At 42.9% G+C, this 22,909-nt stretch overlaps 1 protein-coding gene and 1 non-coding gene across 6 annotated transcripts in view; one reads left to right on the forward strand and one right to left on the reverse strand.

The window, feature by feature from the left end:
• LOC115141492 (rho guanine nucleotide exchange factor 12-like) overlaps positions 1 to 22,909 on the forward strand; it is a 73,229-nt gene that overhangs the window by 26,664 nt on the left and 23,656 nt on the right. Inside the window, exons 3-11 of one of the 5 annotated variants that reach the window (XM_029680395.2) lie at positions 10,845 to 10,865; positions 11,741 to 11,835; positions 17,131 to 17,187; positions 18,251 to 18,349; positions 19,508 to 19,557; positions 20,782 to 20,839; positions 21,099 to 21,301; positions 21,527 to 21,604; positions 22,297 to 22,416. In XM_029680395.2, coding sequence (XP_029536255.2) covers positions 10,845 to 10,865; positions 11,741 to 11,835; positions 17,131 to 17,187; positions 18,251 to 18,349; positions 19,508 to 19,557; positions 20,782 to 20,839; positions 21,099 to 21,301; positions 21,527 to 21,604; positions 22,297 to 22,416 — 781 coding nt within the window. The remainder of the gene's footprint in view (positions 1 to 10,844; positions 10,866 to 11,740; positions 11,836 to 17,130; positions 17,188 to 18,250; positions 18,350 to 19,507; positions 19,558 to 20,781; positions 20,840 to 21,098; positions 21,302 to 21,526; positions 21,605 to 22,296; positions 22,417 to 22,909) is intronic. The other 4 variants (XM_029680396.2, XM_029680399.2, XM_029680397.2 and 1 more) reach the window with 4 other exon arrangements.
• On the reverse strand, positions 10,946 to 11,019 carry trnaa-ugc (transfer RNA alanine (anticodon UGC)). The gene has a single exon. It is a non-coding gene; the product is annotated as a tRNA-Ala (tRNA).

A 22,909-nucleotide genomic window follows, 5' to 3' on the forward strand; every position in this document is an offset into this window, starting at 1 on the left:
AGCGGAGTCAATCACCACCTTCCGGAGACACCTGAAACCCCACCTCTTTAAGGAATACCTAGGATAGGATAAAGTAATCCTTCTCACCCCCTTAAAAGACCTAGATGCACTATTGTAAAGTGGCTGTTCCACTGGATGTCATAAGGTGAAAGCACCAATTTGTAAGTCGCTTAAATGTAAATATATCTGCTGCAGCGCGTGCTACAGGTGGGTACTGCTATGGTGACCAGTGAGCTGAGATAAGGTGGGGCTTTACCTAGCAAAGACTTAGATGACCTGAAGCCAGTGGGTTTGGTGACGAATATGAAGCCAGGGCCAGCCGACGAGAGCATACAGGTCGCAGTGGTGGGTAGTATATGGGGCTTTAGTGATAAAACGGATGGCACTGTGATAGACTGCATCCAATTTGCTGAGTAGAGTGTTGGAGGCTATTTTGTAAATGACATCGCCGAAGTCAAGGATCGGTAGGATAGTCAGTTATACGAGGATATGTTTGGTAGCATGAGTGAAGGATACTTTGTTGCGAAATAGGACGCTAATTCTAGATTTAATTTTGGATTGGAGATGCTTAATGTGAGTCTGGAAGGAGAGGTTACAGTCTAGCCAGACTAGAGGTCAACCGATTATGATTTTTCAACACAGATACCGATTATTGGAGGACCAAAAAAGCCGATACTGATTAATCGGCCGAATTTTATTTTATTTGTAATAATGACAATTACAACAATACTGAATGAACACTTATTTTAACTTAATATAATACATCAATAAAAATCAATTTAGCCTCAAGTTAATAATAAAACATGTTCAATGTGGTTTAAATAATGCAAAAACAAAGTGTTGGAAAAGAAAGTAAAAGTGCAAAATGTGCTAACGTTTCAGTTCCTTGCTCAGAACATGAGAACATATGAAAGCTGGTGGTTCCTTTTTAACATGAGTCTTCAATATTCCCAGGTAAGAAGTTTTAGGTTGTAGTTATTATAGGAATTATAGGACTATTTCCCTCTATACCATTTGTATTTCATTAACCTTTGACTATTGGATGTTCTTATAGGCACTTTAGTATTGCCAGTGTAACAGTATAGCTTCCGTCCGTCTCCTCGCAGAGCAAGGGGAACAACTACTAGAAGGCTCAGAGCGAGTGACGTTTGAAACTCTATTTGCGCGTGCTAACTAGCTAGCCATTTCACATCGGTTACACCAGCTTCATCTCGGGAGTTTATAGGCTTGAAGTCATAAACAGGGCAATGCTTGACCTACAACGAAGAGCTGCTGGCAAAACGCACGAAAGTGCTGTTTGAATGAATGTTTACACGCCTGCTTCTGCCTACCACCGCTCAGTCAGATACTTGTATGCTCAGTCAGATTATATGCAACGCAGGACACGCTAGATAATATCTAGTAATATTATCAACCATGTGTAGTTAACTAGTGATTATGATTGATTGTTTTTTATAAGATAAGTATAATGCTAGCTAGCAACTTACTTTGGCTTACTGCATTCGCGTAACAGGCAGTCTCCTTGTGGAGTGCAACGAGAGAGAGAGGCAGGTCGTTATTACGTTGGACTAGTTAACTGTAAGGTTGGAAGATTGGATCCCCCGAGCTGACAAGGTGAAAATCTGTCATTCTGCCCCTGAATGAGGCAGTTAACCCACCGTTCCTAGGTCGTCATTGAAAATAAGAATGTGTTCTTAACTTCTTTATGGTATAGGGGACGGTAGCGTCCCACTTGGCCAAATACCAGGGAAAATGTAGAGAGGCAAATTCAAATAAATTTATATAAAAATCTAACTTTCATTAAATCACACATGTAAGATACTCAATTAAAGCTACGCTCGTTGTGAATCCAACCAACATGTCAGATTTTAAAAATCTTTTCGGCGAAAGCATAAGAAGCTATTATCTGATGATAGCACAACAGTAAACAAAGAGGGTAGTATATTTCAACCCTGCAAGCGCTACACAAAACACAGAAATAAAATATAAAACACGCCTTAACTTGACGAGCTTCTTTTGTTGGCGCTCCAATATGTCCCATAAACATTACAATTGGTCCTTTTGTTCTATTAATTCCGTCCATATATATCCAAAATGTCAATTTATTTGACGCGTTTGATCCAGAAAAAAAACTGCTTCCAAAATGCACAACGTCACTACAAAATATTTCAAAAGTTGCCTATAAACTTTGCCAAAATATTTCAAACTACTTTTGTAATACAATTTTAGGTATTTTTAAATGCTAATAATCGATCAAATTGAAGACTGGTCTATCTGTTTTCAATAGAGGACGAGCGGAAACTAGCGCTACTTTTCAAGTCTTGGCCAACTCTCAACAGCGTTACCCTTTTCCAGGACGGCCCTACTTCTTCATTGCACAAATGAATAACCTCAACCAAATTCCAAAGACTGGTGACATCCAGTGGAAGCGGTAGGAACTGAAAACAAGTTCCTAAGAAATATTGTTTGCCAATCAGAACTCAGTGAACAGACAGAGACCTAAAAAAAAGAAGTCTGAACGGTTAGTCCTCGGGATTTTGCCTGCTACATAAATTCTGTTATACTCAGACATGATTCAAACAGTTTTAGAAACTGTTTTCTATCCAAATCTACTAATAATATGCATATCATATATTCTTGGCATGAGTAGCAGGAAGTTGAAATTGGGCACGCTTATATATCTAAAAGTGAAAATACTGCCCCCTATACCTTAAGAAGTTAACTGACTTGCCTAGTTAATTAAAGGTTTTTAAAAATCGGCACATCGGCGCCCAAAAATAGCGATTTCCGATTTGTATGACAACTTGAAATCGGCCCTAATTAATCGGCCGACATCCTCTACACCAGACACCTAGGTATTTGTAGTTATCCACAAGTCAGAACCGTCCAGAGTTGTGATGCTGGAGGGGAGGGCAGGTGTGGGCAGCGATCGGTTGAAAAGCATGCATTTAATTTTACTTTCATTTAAGAGCAGTTGGCATTGTATGGCATTGAAGTTCGTTTGGAGGTTTGTTAAAACAGTGTCCAAAGAAGGGCCAGATGTATACAGAATGGTGTTGTCTGTGTAGAGGTGGATCAGAGAATCACCAGCAGCAAGAGCGACATCATTGATGTATACAGAGAAGAGAGTCGGCCCAAGAATTGATCCCTGTGGCACCCCCATAGACTGCCAGAGGTCCGGACAACAGGCCCTCCAATTTGACACACTGAACTTGGCAAGGAAAATATATTGGGAATATTGGTATCGGCCAAAAATGTCATATCTGTGCATCACTAGTTTTATGTATTCATTCAGATTCACAGTGCTGACCAAACCGAGGTTCCTGTACCAAACGGTTAGGTGCGTATACTTGTACCGTTACACCCCTAGTGTTACGCTGAAAGGTTCAAAACTGGAGACATTTTGTGTTTTTAGCTTAACTCCATTACTACATTTAGTTGATAGTTTTTTATTGGTTAGACTGTAGCAAAGATGCTCAATTATATTAACAAGATATTCAAGCGATTACTCTTAACAATGGAAATACAATCCTCAAAGATGGAAGGCAGTCGTGAGGATGCGAGATCAGGCGGGACCATTCTAGCCAATGAGTGGGCTGATGTGTGTGTGAGCAGGCCATAGAGATGAATAGAGAACTCCTCTTTGTATCTGTACCATTTTATAGTCTCTGGCAGCATCATTGAAGCCATCACTTAATTTAAAGTAGTCTTTTTTTTTTTTCTCATTGGCTGATTGCACCCAACTCATAGGAATCCCCACTGAGATGACTACTTTAAAATAGTGGAAGCCCTCAATAGAAATGTCCACGCTAAAACAGATTATATCCATGATGAGTCCTCTATCGATCCCTATGACAACAGGCACTCCAATATAAAGTTGGTTTTGGCTAAGTTGACATGACTTTTTGGACTTTTTCCATGTTTTGTTACATTACAGCCTTTGATTAAAAAATGATTAACAAAATAAATAAATCCTCATCAATCTACACACAATACCCCATAATGACAAAGCGAAAAGAGGTTTTTAGAAATTTCAGCTAATTTATGAAAAATATCACATTTCAGACCCTTTAATTTAATTCAGACCCTTTAATCAGTGCTATGTTGAAGCAACTTTAGCAGCGATTACAGCCTTGCGTCTTCTTGGGTGTGACACTACAAGCTTCGCATACCTGTATTTGGGGAATTTCTGTCAGGTTGGATGGGGAGCATCGCTGCACGGCTATTTTCAGATTGGGTTCAAGTCCTGGCTCTGGCTGGGCCACTCAAGGACATTCAGAGACCTGTCCCTTAGCCATCCTGCATTGTCTTGGCTGTGAGCTTAGTGTCATTGTCCTGTTGGAAGGTGAACCTTCTCCCAAGTCTGAGGTTCTGAAGAATCTGGAGCAGATTTTCAATAAAGAATCTCTTTATACTTTGCTCCGTTCATCTTTTCCTCAAGCCTGACTAGTCTCCCCAGTCACTGCTGCTGAAAAACATCCCCACAGCATGATGCTGCCACCCGTTTTTTTATTTTAACTGTCTTCTCTAGGGATGATGCCAGGTTTCCTCCAGACGTGACGGTTGGCATTCAGGCCAAAGCGTTCAATCTTGGTTTCATCAGACCAGAGAATCTTGTTTCTCAGGGTCTGAGAGTTCTTTAGGGGCCTTTTGGCAAACTCCAAGCGGGCTGTCGTGCCTTTTTTTTTTTTTTTTACTGAGGAGTGGTGTCCGTCTGGCCACTCTACCATAAAGGCCTGATTGGTGGAGTGCTGCAGAGATGGTTGTCCTCCTGGAAAGTTCTCGGGTCTCCATAGAGGAACTCTTGAACTCTGTCAGTGACCATCTTGGTCACCTCCCTGACCAAGGCCCTTCTCCCCCGATTGTTCAGTTTGGCCGGGCAGCCAGCTCTAGGAAGTGTCTTGGTGGTGCCAAACTTTTTGTTTTATTTTATAAATGTTTTAATAAATCAAATTTTATTGGTCACATACACGTGATTTAGCAGATGTTATTGCAGGTGTAGCGAATGCTTGTGGAGGCCGTGTTAAGAACGCTGTCATCCAGAAACCAGGTGAGAACCATGGTGACCATGGTGCTTGCCTACGGAGCTGTGAGGGGAACGGCACCTCAGTACCTCCAGGCTCTGATCAGGCCCTACACCCAAACAAGGGCACTGCGTTCATCCACCTCTGGCCTGCTCGCCTCCCTACCACTGAGGAAGTACAGTTCCCGCGCAGCCCAGTCAAAACTGTTCGCTGCTCTGGCCCCCCAATGGTGGAACAAACTCCCTCACGACGCCAGGACAGCGGAGTCAATCACCACCTTCCGGAGACACCTGAAACCCCACCTCTTTCAGGAATACCTAGGATAGGATAAAGTAATCCTTCTCACCCCCCCCCCCCCCCTTACTAGATTTAGATGCACTATTGTAAAGTGGCTGTTCCACTGGATGTCTTAAGGTGAACGCACCAATTTGTAAGTCGCTCTGGATAAGAGCGTCTGCTAAATGACTTAAATGTAAATGTAAATGTTAAGGCTGTAACTTAACAAAATGTGGAAAAAGCGAAAGGTTCTGAATACCTAAACATTGCCAAATTTCTATTAGATCAACTAAGTCTTTAGTTGTAAATCAACTAAATAAAAAAATTGACACTCAATGACCTCCATTCAAAAATACCTCACTTAGTGTATAGCTTTTGGGCAGATTTAAAACCTCTCGTTTTGCCTCTTCCTCTCTAATAGTTTCTAGTAGCTCCATCATGGGAAAAGCGAAAACCTGGAGTTTTCCTCTGAACCAGGGTAACAGCATGGCAAGTTCCTCTCACAGTTCACTGTTTTCTATCCCTCTGACCCCTCTCTTGTCGAAAGTCCCTCACAGACGAGCTCTGTTTTTCGGCGTCCTCTTCAGTTTGGGGGTGTCCCTGATCCAGGCCCTCTTGGCCCATTCCACCACAGTTTTCTAAGAAAACACAAAACCTCAATTGAGTATTCAAGCCTGGCCCGCCTTTACTGCCCCTCCCATTTCCCCACCCCGTTCTCTGCTGCTCCCTCTAATTTCTCCCTCTTTGCCCTTTCTTCCAATGCGAGTCCCAGTACGGGCACCTATAGATGGGTGTTTTGTGAAGTCTCTGCGTCCCGGCCTCACACTGGCCCATGAGTTCACAAGACATTTGTCTTTGGAGTACTTTCCAGGGCTCTTTTTTACACCATGTGCGGCCAAGTTGAAAAAATGTAGGAGTACACTAAAATACATTTTTAAGAGCACAATTTAAAAATATTTTACACAACAAGACATTTTCTGTCATTAATCTGCGCTCAGTATTTTCTCCATGGCATTCAGAGGCTGTGGTACACTGAAGTAATCTATCATCTGGGTGATTTTACAAAAAAAAGTGTATTTTATTTATTTATTTTCTAGGTGCACTGGTGCCCCTAAATATAAAGTTCCAGGTCACACAGCTAAATCATTTGGCGCATATGCAAATAAAATGCTCGCACTGTAGAGCCTTGCTTTCTTGAAATACAGCCCAATATCTTTATATAGCATTCAGGAAGTCTTTTAGCAAAGACTTGTGCTCAGTCATGATTAATGTTGGTTTTCAAAGTTAGCAGATATTGGTACCATCTAGGCGACCAGATTTCCATAATGAATCATTTCATTTCGAGTGCGAATGCTCTTAGTTTTCTTTCCATTTCTCCTATGATTCACTGAGGGAGAGAACAACACATCGTCAAGCTATGATTATAAGTCCCTGGGTTTAACCTCATTGAGGTTGTTTGTGCTTACTTTTCCATTTCTCCGCTGGCGTTTTGAGGGAGTTGCAGGCAGCCGTCTCTGGAACTTATTACAGTCTGAGAACATTTCATAAATGGGCCATTCAGCTTGTCATTGCCTCGCTGAATGGGATTCAGTGTCGCTAGAAAAGAGATTTAATATGGCTAGTTGGTGAGACTAGTACGGTCGACATTCACTCTGACAAACCACAATACTAAATTTGGTCTCACTTCAGTATTGGCGAGGGACTGGAACTTTGGCACTTCAGCTTACTAGTTCACCATCAGTCGTCAGCTTGATGCGCACATCAATTTGAATTCGATCACTTTTTGACTGCACCCCATTTTGATTTCAGCGAGACCTTCCATACATATTTTCCCATTGTAGAAATGCCCAGAATGTGACCTTTTTGGACTTGAATGACAAAACATTCAAGAGATAAAAGTGCTTAAAGTTCACCTAGTTTGCATATCCCACCATACCATAAGACACCCATGTGTTCATCACTGGAAGAGATTGCTATTATTTAAAAGCTTACAAGCAGGATTGTCAAACTATTTAATAATCAATTGAAAATGCATGTTTTTCTTAATAAAAATTGGCATTTAACCTTCAATGTCAATTATCTAAAAATGGATTTACCATTATGTATTTGTACCCCATCACCCCTTTTATGAGACAGTACCAATGATTTAGCTTACTTAATCGGCCTAGACTTGTTTAGTCAAGAGGTAGCCTCATTATTATATTAGTTATATTCAGCTTACCCAAGTCATTCCTAAGTAGTTTTTTTAGGCTTCATTGTTTAAAAACAGTGTATTCTTTACCAGACCCGTAGTCATCAGAGTAAGTTGTACCCTCAGACTGGGGGAACACCCTAAATCTTAACTAGATCCCTATAAAATATGTGATAGGGAAGAACACGGACAGAATCACGGAATCCAAACATTAAAATGGAATTCAACAGCATACCACCCTGCATCCCACTGCTGTCTTGCCACTGATGCTAAGCGAAGTTGGTCCCTGGATGGGAGACGAGATGCTGCTGGAAGTGGTATTGGAGGGCCAGTAGGAGGCATGGTCTCAAAATGAAAAAAGATCACCCATCTTTTGGATTGGATGTTAAACGGGTGTCCTGACTCTCTTTGGTTCCATGGCATTTACCGTAAGAGTATGGGTGTTAGCACTGGTGTCCTGGCAAATTCCCAATCTGGCCCTCATAGCGTCATGGCCACCTAACCATCCCCAGCTTCCAATTGGCTCATTCATCCCCCCTCCCCCCTTAACTATTCTCCAGGTTGTTGCTGTAAATGAGAATGTGTTCTCAGTCAACTTACCTGATTAAAATAAGCGATAAATAAAACATTTTTGAATCAACTAAATGTATTGAAAAGTAATTAATTTGACCATCCTGTCTAGTCTCCCAGTCCCTGCTGCTGAAAAGCATCCCCACAGCATGATACTGCCACCACCATGCTTCACTGTAGGGATGGTGCCAGTTTTCCTCCGTCACGCTTGGTATTCAAGCCATAGAGTTGAATCTTGGTTTCATCAGACCAGAGAATCTTGTTTCTCATGGTTTGAGAGTCCTTTGGGTGCCTTTTGGCAAACTCCAAGCGGGCTGTCATGTGCCTTTTACTGAGGAGTGGTGTCCGTCTGGCCAGTCTACCATAAAGACCTGATTGGTGGAGTGCTGCAGAGATGGTTGTCCTTCTGGAAGGTTCTCCCATCTCCACAGAGGAACGCTGGAGCACTGTTAGAGTGACCATCAGTGACCTCCGCAATTCCTCAGTTTGGCCGGGCGGCCAGCTCTAGAGTCTCGGTGGTTCCAAACTTCTTCCATTTAAGAATGATGGAGGCCACTCTGTTCTTTGGGACATTCAATGCTGCAGAAATTGTTTGGTACCCTTCCCCAGATCTGTGCCCCAACACGATCCTGTCTATGAGCGCTACGGACAATTCCTTCAACCTCATGTCTTGGTTTTTGCTCTGACATGCACTGTCAACTGTGGGACCTTATATAGACCGGTGTGTTCCTTTCCAAATCATGTTGAATCAAATGCAATTTCCACAGGTGGACTCCAATTAGGTTGTATAAACATCTCAAGGATGATCAATGGAAACAGGATGCACCTGAGCTCAATTTCGAGTCCCATAGCAAAGGGTCTGAATACTTATTTTAAGGTATTTCTGTCATTTATTTGTAATACATTTGCACACATTTCGAAACCTGTTTTTGCTTTGTCATTGTGGTATTGTGTCTAACGTAACAAAATGTGGAAAAGGGGAAGGGGTTAGAATACTTTCCTAATGTACTGTATCACAGAGATAAACATCTAAGTAGGGGATATGACTTGCTAGTGAAGTAATAGCTATTCACTAAATTTTCCTTCACAGCACCCCTCTCTCTTTTGACTGGCTAGCAAGGGACATAATCTATTCACTGGCCAGTTTTGTTTTTAGCTCGAATACTAATGACAAATGCATTTTATTTTGTACAGTTATCAAAGAAGACATGAACATCAAAAGTTGGTCATAACCTGTCCGATTGAGTAGGGGAGGGGTGCCTTCCTGTGGCAGTGTCAAATGAACCATTTACTTTCATATATCATTAATGCAGAAATGGTAACCTATCAAAAGAGGGGTTTTATGAAAACATTTGTGATTGTAGCGCAGAGATATTGACGTGACAACCATCGGAAATGGGTTAAATGTTAACTACAAAGTAGCCTATGCTTAGACTTGTCAGAATGATGATATGATTATTTGCATCAATCCAGTGGGTATTTGTTTTGCAAACTCTATGAAAACATTGCTAAATAAATATTTTCCCAGACCTCAAAAGTGATCTACTGATAGGATTGTTAAGCATTGTTGTGGACTTACATGATCAAAATTGGTGCTATTGAGTGCGTAAACCTGGGAAAACAAAGTCGATTTTTGGGGGGGTGAAATATATATGGAATCAGGCAACAAAAAAAAACATTTAAAAAAATGTATTGAACCTGGTTTTTAACTTGGCAATTCAGTTAAGATCAAATTCTTATTTATAATGCCTACACCGGCCAAACCCGGGCGACCCTGGGCCAATAGTGCGCCGCCCAATGGGACTCCCAATCACGGCCGGTTGTGATACAGCCTGGGCGTTTATCACTCAGGAAACGGGAGCTCTGCCAGCAGTGCTCAATGTTTCTGAGAATCTGTCCCTATTTTCAGCCTCTGGGCTGGTGAGGTTAGCTTTTCCCCAAGTCTGGGTCAGTACCCTTGTTTAAGGAAAATAAGAGGGGAAAACGACATCATATGGATGTCTCCGTTCTCTGGCCTGTTATTTCTTTTCATCCTTCATGGGCTAGCCTATTGATTCATTTGGGTTATAAAAGTTTTTGGCATTTAAAATTGTTAGCATTGGTACATAGTTACCGATGCTAATCCACACATTGGCCAGCAAAGATCAATGACATTTCCTCCATCAGTTGGTTTCCCATGAGAAGTCTCAAGCTCCTGGAATGTGCTTCCTTACTGATGTAATGGAGCTGAAATGAACAGCGTATAATCTGCTTTTTTCCCCTTCTATATTCTAAGGTCAATCATTGTGATGAATGGTCTCAGCCCTTCCAATCAATGTTTTTCTAGATATATTTCAGTGTATCGATTCCCTACTTTCCACCCTACCACTGAACATTAATCCTGGCAAAGCACTACAGCCAGCCAGCCAGTCTGCATCCCAGTCAACAGACCGAGCAGAGCATGACTCAGATTTTATGATCATGACAGTGGTCTGTTTTTGAACTGTAAAGGACACAATTGGTCAAGATCCAAGAAGGGGGAGAAGGAAATTTGACCTGGCAAAGCTTTTAATCTTTGAGCTTTTACTGTCTGTACTGAAGAAAGCTGGTGTAGTGTCATCAGGATTATGATGTTTACGAGCATCAGTCTCGGGAGTCTTGCTTCAGTAGACGTCTTGTTTTTCCTGCTCCCAAGTCCCCTTGCAAAGTACTTGTTTGAGTTGTCTGCTGATGTCGTCGTCACTCGGTGATGTTGCTCGAATCGGATTATGATGATTATGACACTCCCCTCTTTTACCTTGCAGGTTTCCCAATAAAGCAAACAGGTAAGAAACCTAATTTCATACATTTACATTTTAGTAATTTAAAAGACCCTCTTATCCAGAGTGACTTACAGTAAGTAGCGAGTCCCCTGTGGGAATTGAACCCACAACCCTGGCGTTGCAAGCACCATGCTCTACCAACTAAGCAAAACGGGACTCAGGCAGCTGCTTTTGTACCTGTGAATCTGATGTTTCTACCCAACACAGAAGTTGGGTAGAAATGTTGTAAGCCAAACCACCAACAGAACACACAGGCCAGATTAAGGAAATTAAGCAGCCTTTCAGGAGAAGCCTGCCTGCTCTACACACACACACACACACACAGTGGTCCTCCTCACTTAAAACTCAGATAGGGGAGGGGGACAAAGGGGTGCCTCTTCTAGCACGACCCATCTCTGCCTAGTCCGGAGAGAAAACGTGCCTTTCACAGCCACATGTATGCAGAGCAGGGCCCGGAGTCTGGCTTTACGACATTCCTCTAACGAGAGCCCATTCACTTGCTCTTACAGACCTACTCAGCTGGACAGCCACTCCAGTCCAGATCATCTGTCAAATGCAGTTATTCATAGGATGTCCTCTTCACCTCGTCAGTGATGGGGGTGGCTATTGAGTGAACAATTTGAGTTTCTTTGTTGTGGGTTTGTGGATATTCCCATCAGCATGGCAGTTATTAGTGGCACTCCACAACATTGAAATGGTATGTTATGTTTCCTATAGAAAAGGACAGTTGTCAGTGTTTTAGGCCTAGTAGCTGCTCACTAATTAAATATTGTTCTTCGATAGATGAGTGGTGGTGCTCCTCCAATGCTCATCAGCTTAACTTTTGTTTACATTTTTCAGATGTTTCCTTGTTTTTACAAAGCTCTCTTTTTTTTCAGAAGCAGTAGCATTCTCAGTAAAGACCACCCCCCTGACAAGAAACCCAAAAGTGATAAACCGTCAGTCTCCGCTTCACATGAGTTTGACCCTACAGGTAAACGCACAGATGAATGGTTCAATCAGCATGATGGGATGGTGTGAATCGATGGTGTATGCTATGCACTATGCTGTATGTTCACTGTGGAAAATATTGCCACCGTTTCTTTCTCTGATCTGCACCTGCATTTCTGAATCTTTAAGGGTACCATGTCTTGCGAGAAGTTTCGCTGATTTCATAGCAGATCTTTGTTGCACAATCACTTCTTCTGTTCAGTGTTATTGTGCACAAATGAATGCATTATTAATTCAACTTGCTCAAAGCTGGTTGGTGACCTTAATGCCCAGTGAAAAAAATATCAGCCAACTTTTTGTTGTTCACTATTGAAATATGGGCATATAAGAGAAAAAGCACAAATTATGTTCGAGTATGATGACTAGTCACCAGCTCTCTTGATACTCATCAAACAATCAGGGCGATTTAAAGATAGAATCCTCGTGCCCTCCAGCTTATCTCAGAATGACGCATTGAACGCGGACGTGTTCGGCAAGAGGTTACACAAGACTGGTCTCAGAATGATTGTCTGGTTCACTTCAGTTGACTTTCTTATGTTTAGGCCCAAACTCTAGTCTCATTCCCTCAGCCTAAAGCACAGTTACATAGAGAAGCAGCAAGCTATGTCTTCCAATCTTTAGTAGAGTAATATTATCAAAAGATGAGAGATTGGATGAGGTTTTATTCAGATCTGACTTTGATAGACTTTTATTTACCCCTGTTGCATTGTCCACGTTTCTTACTCTCTATATTTCACCTTTTGGCCTTTTTGTGTTTCATGATTCCTATTTCCTAACGATCATATCCGATCAAGACATGATCTTTCACTGGCAGGCAAACACATCGTAGGTTAGAAGGTGAATGATAATGGCAAAGAAGTAATAATCAACATTTTAAATTGAATGGATTTTGTAGATAGTTTTTCATTATTTTGACCTCCCCACATTATAATTTGAAGAGGAAGTGGAAACTAACGCAGCCTATTGCCTAGAAAGCTAGAGCAGAGAGCAGCGTAGCTGGTTAAACAAAGGTTAGCCATGTCAATAAACTTACCAGCAGCTAACTGCAGAGGACAAACATAGGTGCAAGGTAAGCGTTTCATAATGATTTCTTTTGTATTGACCTTAGGCTAATCGATGAAGTCCGAGCTGAATTCCACAAAGCCTGGTCACTATCAGAAGAGTTTAGTCAGCTAGCCAGCAGCACTTGCTTCACTAGTAGCATATAACAGGGTGTCAAATTGAGACCAATTCTCTTTTTCAAACGAACCCTGCACAATACAAACACACATCAATACAAACCACAATAAAATACTAAATCATCAAACACGAGCATTCCCCACTAATGTTTTAAATTCCCTTCAGGACAGCATGCGTTCAAGCCTGAGCCTCCTTTGCAACACATTCCACATCTGTGGAGCATAAAAAGCAAAAGCAGCTCTCTCTAAATCAGAAGCCACCCTTGGAACCTCGAGCACAGTCTAATATTGTGCTCTTGTATTGTATTCTATTGTTTTGACTTTGACGTGTGTCGGCAGATACATCGGAAGTTTGTGTCCGAGCGCTTTGTAAATTAACAAAAGGGAACGCTGCTCTCTTACATACAGAGAGGCCCAATCCACTTTTTGATACAATACGCAGTCTTGATTTCTACAATTATCACTAGTAATTCATCTAAGTGCACAATGGAAAACAGCATCTAGAGGTTTAATTGTGGAAGCTGCTGCATGCCTGTACAGTGCATTCAGAAAGTATTCGGACCCCTTGACTTTTTCCACATTTTGTAACGTTACAGCCTTATTCTAGAATTGGTTCAGTTGTTTTTTTCCCCCTCGTCAATCTACAAACAATACCCCATAATGACAAATCAAAACCAGGATTTTAGAAATAAAACTGATAACAGTTACACAACTATTCAGACCCTTTACTCACTACTTTGTTGAAGCAGCAATTACATCCTTGAGTCTTGGGTATGATGCTACAAGCTTGGCACACCTGTATTTGGAGTTTCTCCGCAGATCCTCTCAAGCTCTGTCAGGTTGGATGGGGAGCGACGCTGCACAGCTATTTTCAGGTCTCTCCAGAGATGTTCGATCTGATTAAAGTCTGGGCTCTGGCTGGGCCACTCAAGGACATTCGAAGACTTGAATCCATTCCTGTGTTGTCTTGGCTGTGTGCGGAAGGTGAACCTTCGCCCCAGTCTGAGAACCTGCTCCAGAGCGTTCATCAAGGATCTCTCTTTACTTTGCTTCGTTCATCTTTTCCTCGATCCTGACTCGTCTCCCAGTCCCTGTCGTTGAAAAACATCCCCACAGCAGAATGCTGCCACCACTATGCTTTACCGTAGGGATAATGCCAGGTTTGATGATGCTCTTTGGCAATCTCCAAGCGGGCTGTCATGTGCGTTTTTACTGAGGAGTGGCTTCTGCCTGGTCAATCTACAATAAAGGCATGATTGGTGGAGTGCTGCAGAGATGGTTATCCTTCTGGAAGGTTCTCCCATCTCCACAGAGGAACTAGACCTCTGTCAGAATGACCATCGGGTTCTTGGTCACCTCCCTGACCAAGGCCCTTCTCCCTCGATTGCTCAGTTTTGCCGGGCGGCCAGCTCTTGGAAGAGTCTTGGTGGTTCCTAACTTCTATTTTTAAGAATGGAGGCCACTGTGTTCTTGGGGACCTTCAATGCAGCAGAGATCTTTTGTTACCCTTTCCAAGATCTGTGACTCGACTATCCTGTCTCGGAGCTCTACGGACAATTCCTTTGACCCCATGGCTTGGTTTTTGCTCTAACATACACTGTGAGACTTTATATAGACAGGTGTGTTTCTTTCCCAATCTTGTCCAATCATTTGAATTTACCACATGTGGCCTCCAATCAAGTTGTAGAAACATCTCAAAGATGATCAGTGGAAACAGTATGAACCTGAGCTTAATTTTGAGTCTCATAGCAAAGGGTCTGAATACTTATGTAAATAAGGTATTTCTGTTTAAATACATTTGCAAAAATGTCTAAACCTGTTTTTGCTTTGTCATTATTTGGTATTGGGTATAGATCGATGAGGACTTTTACATTTTTTATTTAATCCATTTTAGAATAAGGATGTAACTATGTGGAAAGTCAAGGGGCCTGAATATTTTCCTGAAGTCGCTGTATATTATATCCTGGTATTCTTCAACCGACAAACGTGGCCTGGACAACTTCATTTCTATTATTTACTGATGGTACAATACTGTATAATGTATATACACTGCTCAAGAAAATAAAGGGAACACTAAACAACACAATGTAACTCATAGTCAATCACACTTCTGTGAAATCAAATTGTCCACTTAGGAAGCAACACCGATTGACAATAAATTTCACATGCTGTTGTGCAAATGGAATAGACAACAGGTGGAAATTATAAGCAATTAGCAAGACACCCCAAATAAAGGAGTGGTTCTGCAGGTGGGGACCACAGACCACTTCTCAGTTCCTATGCTTCCTGGATGATGTTTTGGTCACTTTTGAATGCTGGCAGTGCTTTCACTCTAGTGGTAGCATGAGACTGAGTCTACAACCCACACAAGTGGCTCAGGTAGTGCAGCTCATCCAGGATGGAACATCAATGCGAGCTGTGGCAAGAAAGTTTGCTGTGTCTGTCAGCGTAGTGTCCAGAGCATGGAGTCGCTACCAGGAGACAGGCTAGTACATCAGGAGACGTAGAGGAGGCCGTAGGAGGGCAACAACCCAGCAGCAGGACCGCTACCTCCGCCTTTGTGCAAGGAGGAGCAGGAGGAGCACTGCCAGAGCCCTGCAAAATGACCTCCAGCGTGCATGTGTCTGCTCAAACAGTCAGAAACAGACTCCAAGAGGGTGGTATGAGGGCCCGACGTCCACAGGTGGGGGTTGTACTTACAGCCCAACACTGTGCAGGACGTTTGGCATTTGCCAGAGAACACCAAGATTCGCCACTGGCGCCCTGTGCTCTTCAGATGAAAGCAGGTTCACACTGAGCACATATGACAGACGTGACAGTCTGGAGACGCCGTGGAGAACGTTCTGCGGCCTGCAACATCCTCCAGCATGACCGGTTTGGCGGTGGGTCAGTCATGGTGTGGGGTGGCATTTCTTTGGGGGGGCTGCACAGCCCTCCATATGCTCGCCAGAGGTAGCCTGACTGCCATTAGGTACCGAGATGAGATCCTCAGACCCCTTGTGAGACCATATGCTGGTGTGGTTGGCCCTGGGTTCCTCCTAATGCAAGACAATGCTAGACCTCATGTGGCTGGAGTGTGTCAGCAGTTCCTGCAAGAGGAAGGCATTGATGCTATGGACTGGCCCACCTGTTCCCCAGACCTGAATCCAATTGAGCACATCTGGGACATCATGTCTCGCTCCATCCACCAACGCCACGTTGCACCACAGACTGTCCAGGAGTTGGCGGATGCTTTAGTCCAGGTCTGGGAGGAGATCCCTCAGGAGATCATCCGCCACCTCATCAGGAGCATGCCCAGGCATTGTAGGGAGGTCATACAGGCACGTGGAGGCCACACACACTACTGAGCCTCATTTTGACTTGTTTTAAGGACATTACATCAAAGTTGGATCAGCCTGTAGTGTGGTTTTACACTTTAATTTTGAGTGTGACTCCAAATCCAGAGCTCCATGGGTTGATACATTTGATTTCCATTGATAATTTGTGATTTTGTTGTCAGCACATTCAACTATGTAAAGAAAAAAGTATTTAATAAAAATATTTTATTCATTCAGATCTAGGATGTGTTATTTTAGTGTTCCCTTTATTTTTTTGAGCAGTGTATTTTTCACAGTATTTCCAAAGTTATTCATATACAGTGTAAACAATGGTGGCCCCAGAATCGAATCCTGGGGTACCCCTTTTATTCACTTCAAGGAATTCAGATTTGACCCCTTCTGTCACAATAGGTTCTATTACTGAGATTTTTCTGAAACCACATACAGTGCCCATGCCTATTGAGGACAACTTACTCAATAATATAGAATGATCAACTGTGTCAAAACCTTTGACAAGTCCACAAACAACGCATTAGAACATATAGGCTTAGTCAAACATTGTGCCTTAGATAGCTACTTCATTCATACACAGACAGCTACACTCCTGTCATTCCATCCCATTCATTGTTTATTTGCTAATGTTTTATTTGATTTCTGTCCCCATATTTTCTCCTATAATTTTCTCTTTCTATTGTTTTGATTTGTCTCTTCTTTTTGCACTGGTTGTTGTTCTGTTGGGTGTTGTGTTGCTATGCCTCCCCCGCCTGTGTTCTGGTGGGCCAGACATTCTGGTGCAGAAGAGTGACTGTGTTCTAGCGGAGGGAAAGCCAGAGTCCTGTGGTAAGCTGCTCCTGGTTGGTGTTGGTTGGTGTTGCTAGGCTAGCTACCTGCCTGCCTGTAGGCTGGCTGAAACTGCTAGTGCTGTTTCTCTCACTCTCTCTCCCTCTTTCTCCCTCTGACCCCCCTCTGCTCCTACCGACCCCCAACCCAGGGCTTGGATCTCACCTCTCGCCTGGCCCAGCCTCTGTCTTTCGTTTTGCTCCCACCCTCCCATCCGTGTCAGCTATACCCCTGACCAATGTCCCACCCACATGACTCTTTGCACTGCCCCCCTGCTTGGGTGTACACACACTGCATTGGCGGCAATACCTTTGTCACAACAATAATAAAGGAAGGTTTAAGGGCCAGCTAGTAGTGTTTTTGTTTGACTGCGCAGGTGGTGCAAAAGTGGAAAGTGTAGGCAAAACTTAGACTTAAGTCACTCATGAAATCATGTCATGGCAGTGAATCAGCAGTTTGTGTGTGAATGTTGTGGGCATTGCTCTCCCCTTCAAGACCCAGCCAGTACTCCACCGTTCCACAGCCTGCCTTTTGGATAAACTCGAGGAGTACACAGTACCAGTTTTCCACACACTGACTCTGTCCATCCCAGTCAATTACTAACTTATTGCTCTCCAAACACCTGTCTGCTCTTCTCTCCCAGTACAAGAGGTCTTGGGGGGAGGTCAATTGTGCATGCACTTATGTTTGTCTGCGTGCCTGTGTGTGCGTGCCCTTTTGGTTCAATGATTTTGTGTGGTTTTGATTGCAGTGCCTTGACATCACAACACACTACATACACTCTTCCACTAACTCTCCACTTGCTAACAGATGTGTGTAGATTAGCCTACAGATTTCAATAACTTGCACTTATTTGACCATAACCGTTACAGTGACCAATGAGTGTAGTAGTCGTCTTCGTTTGAATCCTTCACCCTCGGTTCACAGTGTTGTTCTTTAGGCCTGCTACCTCCCCTTCACACGACACTACTGTGTGTCTGAGTTCACCTACTAAACTGGCCTGTGTTGAACTGAAAGTGAGGCCCTGTATGTGACATCATTGTTCTCTCTCTGTCCTGCAAAGGGCTTGTCCAGCGATGTGTGATCATTCAGAAAGATGAGAATGGCTTTGGGCTGACGGTGAGCGGAGACAACCCTGTGTTTGTGCAGCTCGTCAAAGAGGGTAAGGTCAACTCACCCCCACGATGGGAATAGCCGTGGTCTTTGCCTTCGCTACTTTTCATCCTCAATAGTTATTTTTATGTATGTACCTGGTCACAGGGCCAAACTTTAGCACCAGACCATCAGCCAAATACTGTAAAAAAAAAAAAAAAGTTTTTAAAAAGTCAGGAACTATCCAGGATGTTAGTTTAAGGCTCTGATGTACTACCATGTAATCTGTGTAAGAGATGGGAATTCTAGCAGGCCCTGAATCCAGGGCAGCTCTTGTCCCTTATAGAGGCTGATGTCTGTTGTCACTGGGCCAGCAGTTGATGCATAGTGAGCTGCACACATTGGGGACAGGTCTCAATGTAAAGCAGTGTCGAGAGCGAGAGAGAAAAGGGAAGAGCTCGGGTTCTCAATGTGTGTGTACTCTTATGGATGTGCTTGGTCATGTTTCTCCCATTTTTGAAGTTGTGAAGGATATTATCTTTGCTGTGGACACAAGCGGTGTAGGCTGCTTCTCAGTATCCCATACACAGCCCAAAGGTGCTAACACGCAGTAATGCATTCATATACTTTATTAATACAAGCTTACGCTATATCACTCCTTTCAGTCAAATTTCTTGTCAAATGTCATGACTCGTTTCCCACACTTTCAAAGTTAGATGGATATAAAATACCTGTATACTCTTTGCAACAGGATAATATTACAGCACACATATAAAGCAGTACCTTGACATGGTAGGAATTTCTGCCTGGTTGCCTAAGCTCCAGACTGGTGTGTATAAAGCCGCACTGGTGTTTATGTTGTGATGGCACGGGCACTCATTTCTGGTGCCACCTATGTCTCGTTGTCTCCTGACCCTATAATATTCCTCTGAATGCTTTCTCATAATGAACACTCTCTCTGGGCTCCTAAAGCTCTGTCTGGGGAGGAGTAGCCTAATGGGGCCCCTTCAGCACCACAACCACTGTTATGGTTAGGGGCCCGGAGTTTCTCCTGGTCAGGTCTGGAAAAACTCAGCCCTAGTTATGGTATACGATATGTTACGATATAGGATGTACTTCAACATTACTTTTGTAGTGCAAACAGTGGTATTGTAATGGGTATTTTGGACATTGTTCATCTTATACACCGTTCTGTGTTTTCCTGACTCTCGTCCCCTCTGATTCCTAGATGGAGCTGCAGAGCGTGCGGGTGTACAGACAGGTGACCGGATCATCAAGGTACACTAATCTATGGAGTTGCGGCCAAAAATAAAGGGCACCCTTGCACTTTGCTTAAATAACTTTTTTATTTATTTAAAAACATGTTAAAATTGGACAAAAAACTTTTGGTCCCCACAAATGTTCCCTCTAAGTTGCGTGCTTCTGCGCCGTAGCCCGAGACCTTTTGCAACTCTCTGGGACTGCAGCGCAGAGGGCTGAAGAAATATCAGCCCACTGAGAGAAGCACGAGATTGAACATCATTCTACATTAGTCACTTTGAATGCAACACACTAAAACAAAACCAACTTTGCAAGAGATTTTGTTGTAGGCAGAAAGCATTGGTGTATTGCGCATGACTCAGCCAATACTCTACAAAGACCTCTATGCAGACCAGTGCGGCATAGCCAATCAGTGCTGCAGTAGGCCTATATGCAAATAGGCCATTGCCATACATGGATCTGTGCCATTTACTTTGAACTGGACTGTGTTTACAGCTGTGGTCATGAGTAGATGTGCTTGTTTTGAGATCAAAGCAAGGGTTGCATGTAGCAACATGTGCACATTCTATTCATATCCTTTGCTAGTTAGTGGGTTATTAGCCCAGCTACAGATCATTTGTAGTCAGCAGTAGGGGAGTGATTACTTCCTACAAGAGCACCAAACTTATACAATTCTAGACATCTTTGAGATAAATAGCTTCTTTTTTTTGTCTTAAGTGGCCAGTGTTGTATTTTGAAATGGGCTTGAATAAGCTAGGTAGCCAATTTCAACTTATTTAAAAAGAAATAGGGAATTATTTAAGAAACGTTTGCCAATAGTTTTGGCCACAACTGTATACATTTTACATTTAAGTCATTTAGCAGACGCTCTTATCCAGAGCGACTTACAAATTATACATACCACTTTCATAGTAGTTGCAGGGTCCTGTTCAATTGGCATAAAACTGAAAATGTTTTGAAATGGAAAAATGAAAAGTTCTGCTCTATGGATACGTTTCTTGCCTGCTGATCATGACTCAGGTGCCTTGTTGCCTTCTCCTTATATGCTCCAGTCACACAACTTTGTTTTGTGATCTGAGGTTTCAAGCCAAAACACCAGCTCCACAATGCCACCTGCTGGTTGGATTAGAAAAAACACAAAAAAACTGTGTGTGTGTGAAGAGGGGTGGATGAATTAACTCATTTGATTTCCAGGCAGCATTGAATGAATTCTCACATTATGACTTTTTTCCTTTCTTCCAGGTGAACGGGACCCTAGTAACACATTCAAACCACGTGGAAGTAGTAAAGCTCATAAAATGTATGCATTGTAGAGTGACTTTAGTTTTATTGCTTGTTATTGATATCGGAAAGTCATAGCCTGGTTCCTATTTGTGCTGTATTTCCAGCTCATATGGCCGTTGTTGTGCCAAATACCATACAAGTTAGCAATACAGCACAAACATCTGTGGCCAGGCTAGGAAAGTAATGTAATGATAGTGAGGATTAGGCCTATTATTACACATACTTTTAGTTTTAGTTTTTTTTACCATACCTCCGTATCCATCTTATTTCTTCAGCGGGCTCCTATGTGGCTCTCACAGTGTTGGGGCGACCCCCTGGGTTGCCCCAGATCCCCCTTTTGGAGGGCGAGGCTAAGGTGGTGTTCCTGGGGGCCCCGACAGGGTCGTCCTCTGTCACCTCTCCAAACTCCCCTGGACAGCCAATGGGGGAGCGACCATACAGCCCCCATGACCGCATCACCTCTCCTCTACCGATATGGGTATGACCGCCTCTTAACATCTGAGCTGCATTCCTCCTTTGAGCTCCATCTTCTTTCTCCATGTCATCCCTCTTTGCCTGTCTGCTTTTCAGGGTTTGTTTACATTTGTTTGTTCCTTTAAACTCTTGTCTTCCCCTGCTTCTTTACACAATGTTTCATTTCTTCCACTGTGTGTTTGGTTCCATGTCCTGATCAAGCCCCGTGTGTCTTATTCCCATTGTACAGGAAGAGAACAACAGCGTACACAACCAAAAGGTGCACATTCTGCAGAAGATGTTGTCCAAAGAGCAAGAAGATTTACAGGTGAGCATTCTATCTGGTGCAGGAGAAACCATCTCCGTTAGTATTTGGGCATATGCAAAATTTGGGGCCCGTATTCATGAAGCGTCTCCGAGTACGAGTGCTGATCTTGTCTAAAGTAGGAGTGCTGATCTAGTTTAGCCTTTTTAGATCATTATAAGTAAGAATTCATGGAGACCTGATCTGAGATCAGCATGCCTACTCGAGACTGTTTATAAATACAGGTCCTGGTCTATAAAGTGTTTTTCAGAGACCGCTCACTCTGGACATATGAGGTCAATGTTTTGTAGTTTGATGAGATCAAATTTTGAAGCATGTGAAGTCATGGTCTTTGTCCTATAATTGTATTCTAATAGGATTTGAGACGTTCAGGACAACACTGGCGTGTGTGTGGCTTGTGTTGATAAGAGCAAGACTTCCTGTGGTTTTGGACTAGAACAGTCACTCTATAGCAGGAAGCCACTCAGAGAGAACCAGCCAACCCCCAATAAAGCACATTACTGCGCTGCTGCTACTACGTGTGTCAACATGACATTACCAGCACAGTATAGCCACAGCAAGTGTGTTGAAAAAAACACTTTTGTAAATTAGTACAAATCTATACGGTTTAAAGTAAAAAGATTTTATGGACTTGGCTACTTTGGATTCCAATCATGTCTGACTGAGTGTCTCCGCTGCCTTCTCCCTCCCTACAGGCAATGAAGGAGGAGTACAGCAGGAATCCGACGCCCAAACTACTGAAGGACATCCAGGAAGCCAAGAAGCACATTCCACAGCTGCAGGGCCAGCTTAGTAAGGCCACTGGGGGAGCACAGGTAACTCGCATCACCCCCCACTCCCTGAATAAATAAATACAAAAACATACTGTATCTGACGTTTTAATATTGTAGAATGTATTGTTAATAACTAATAGTTAGTGTGAGAATCTGTGGTTTTCTGTGAGTGCCATGATCAGGCCGATGAGTTTTCTCTGACTATAACCTTACCAGTTAAAACTCTGGGCCCGAGTTTTAATCTGAGCCTAACCATGATATTTCTTTCACCAAGGTAGTTGATCTGCATGTTCTGCTCAATTTATGTACACTATATGCTTTGAAAACATGACAATATACACTACATGAACAAAAGTATGCGGAACCTGCTCGTCGAACATCTCATTCCAAAATCATGGACATTAACATGGAGTTGGTCCCCCTTTGCTGCTATATAACAGCCTTCACTCTTTCGGGAAGGCTTTCCACTAATGTCGTAACATTGCTGCGGGGACTTGCTTCCCTTCAGCCACAAGCATTAGTGAGGTCGGGCCCT

This window comes from Oncorhynchus nerka, linkage group LG14 (assembly GCF_034236695.1).
Source record: "Oncorhynchus nerka isolate Pitt River linkage group LG14, Oner_Uvic_2.0, whole genome shotgun sequence".
Classification (NCBI taxonomy): Eukaryota; Metazoa; Chordata; class Actinopteri; order Salmoniformes; family Salmonidae; genus Oncorhynchus; species Oncorhynchus nerka.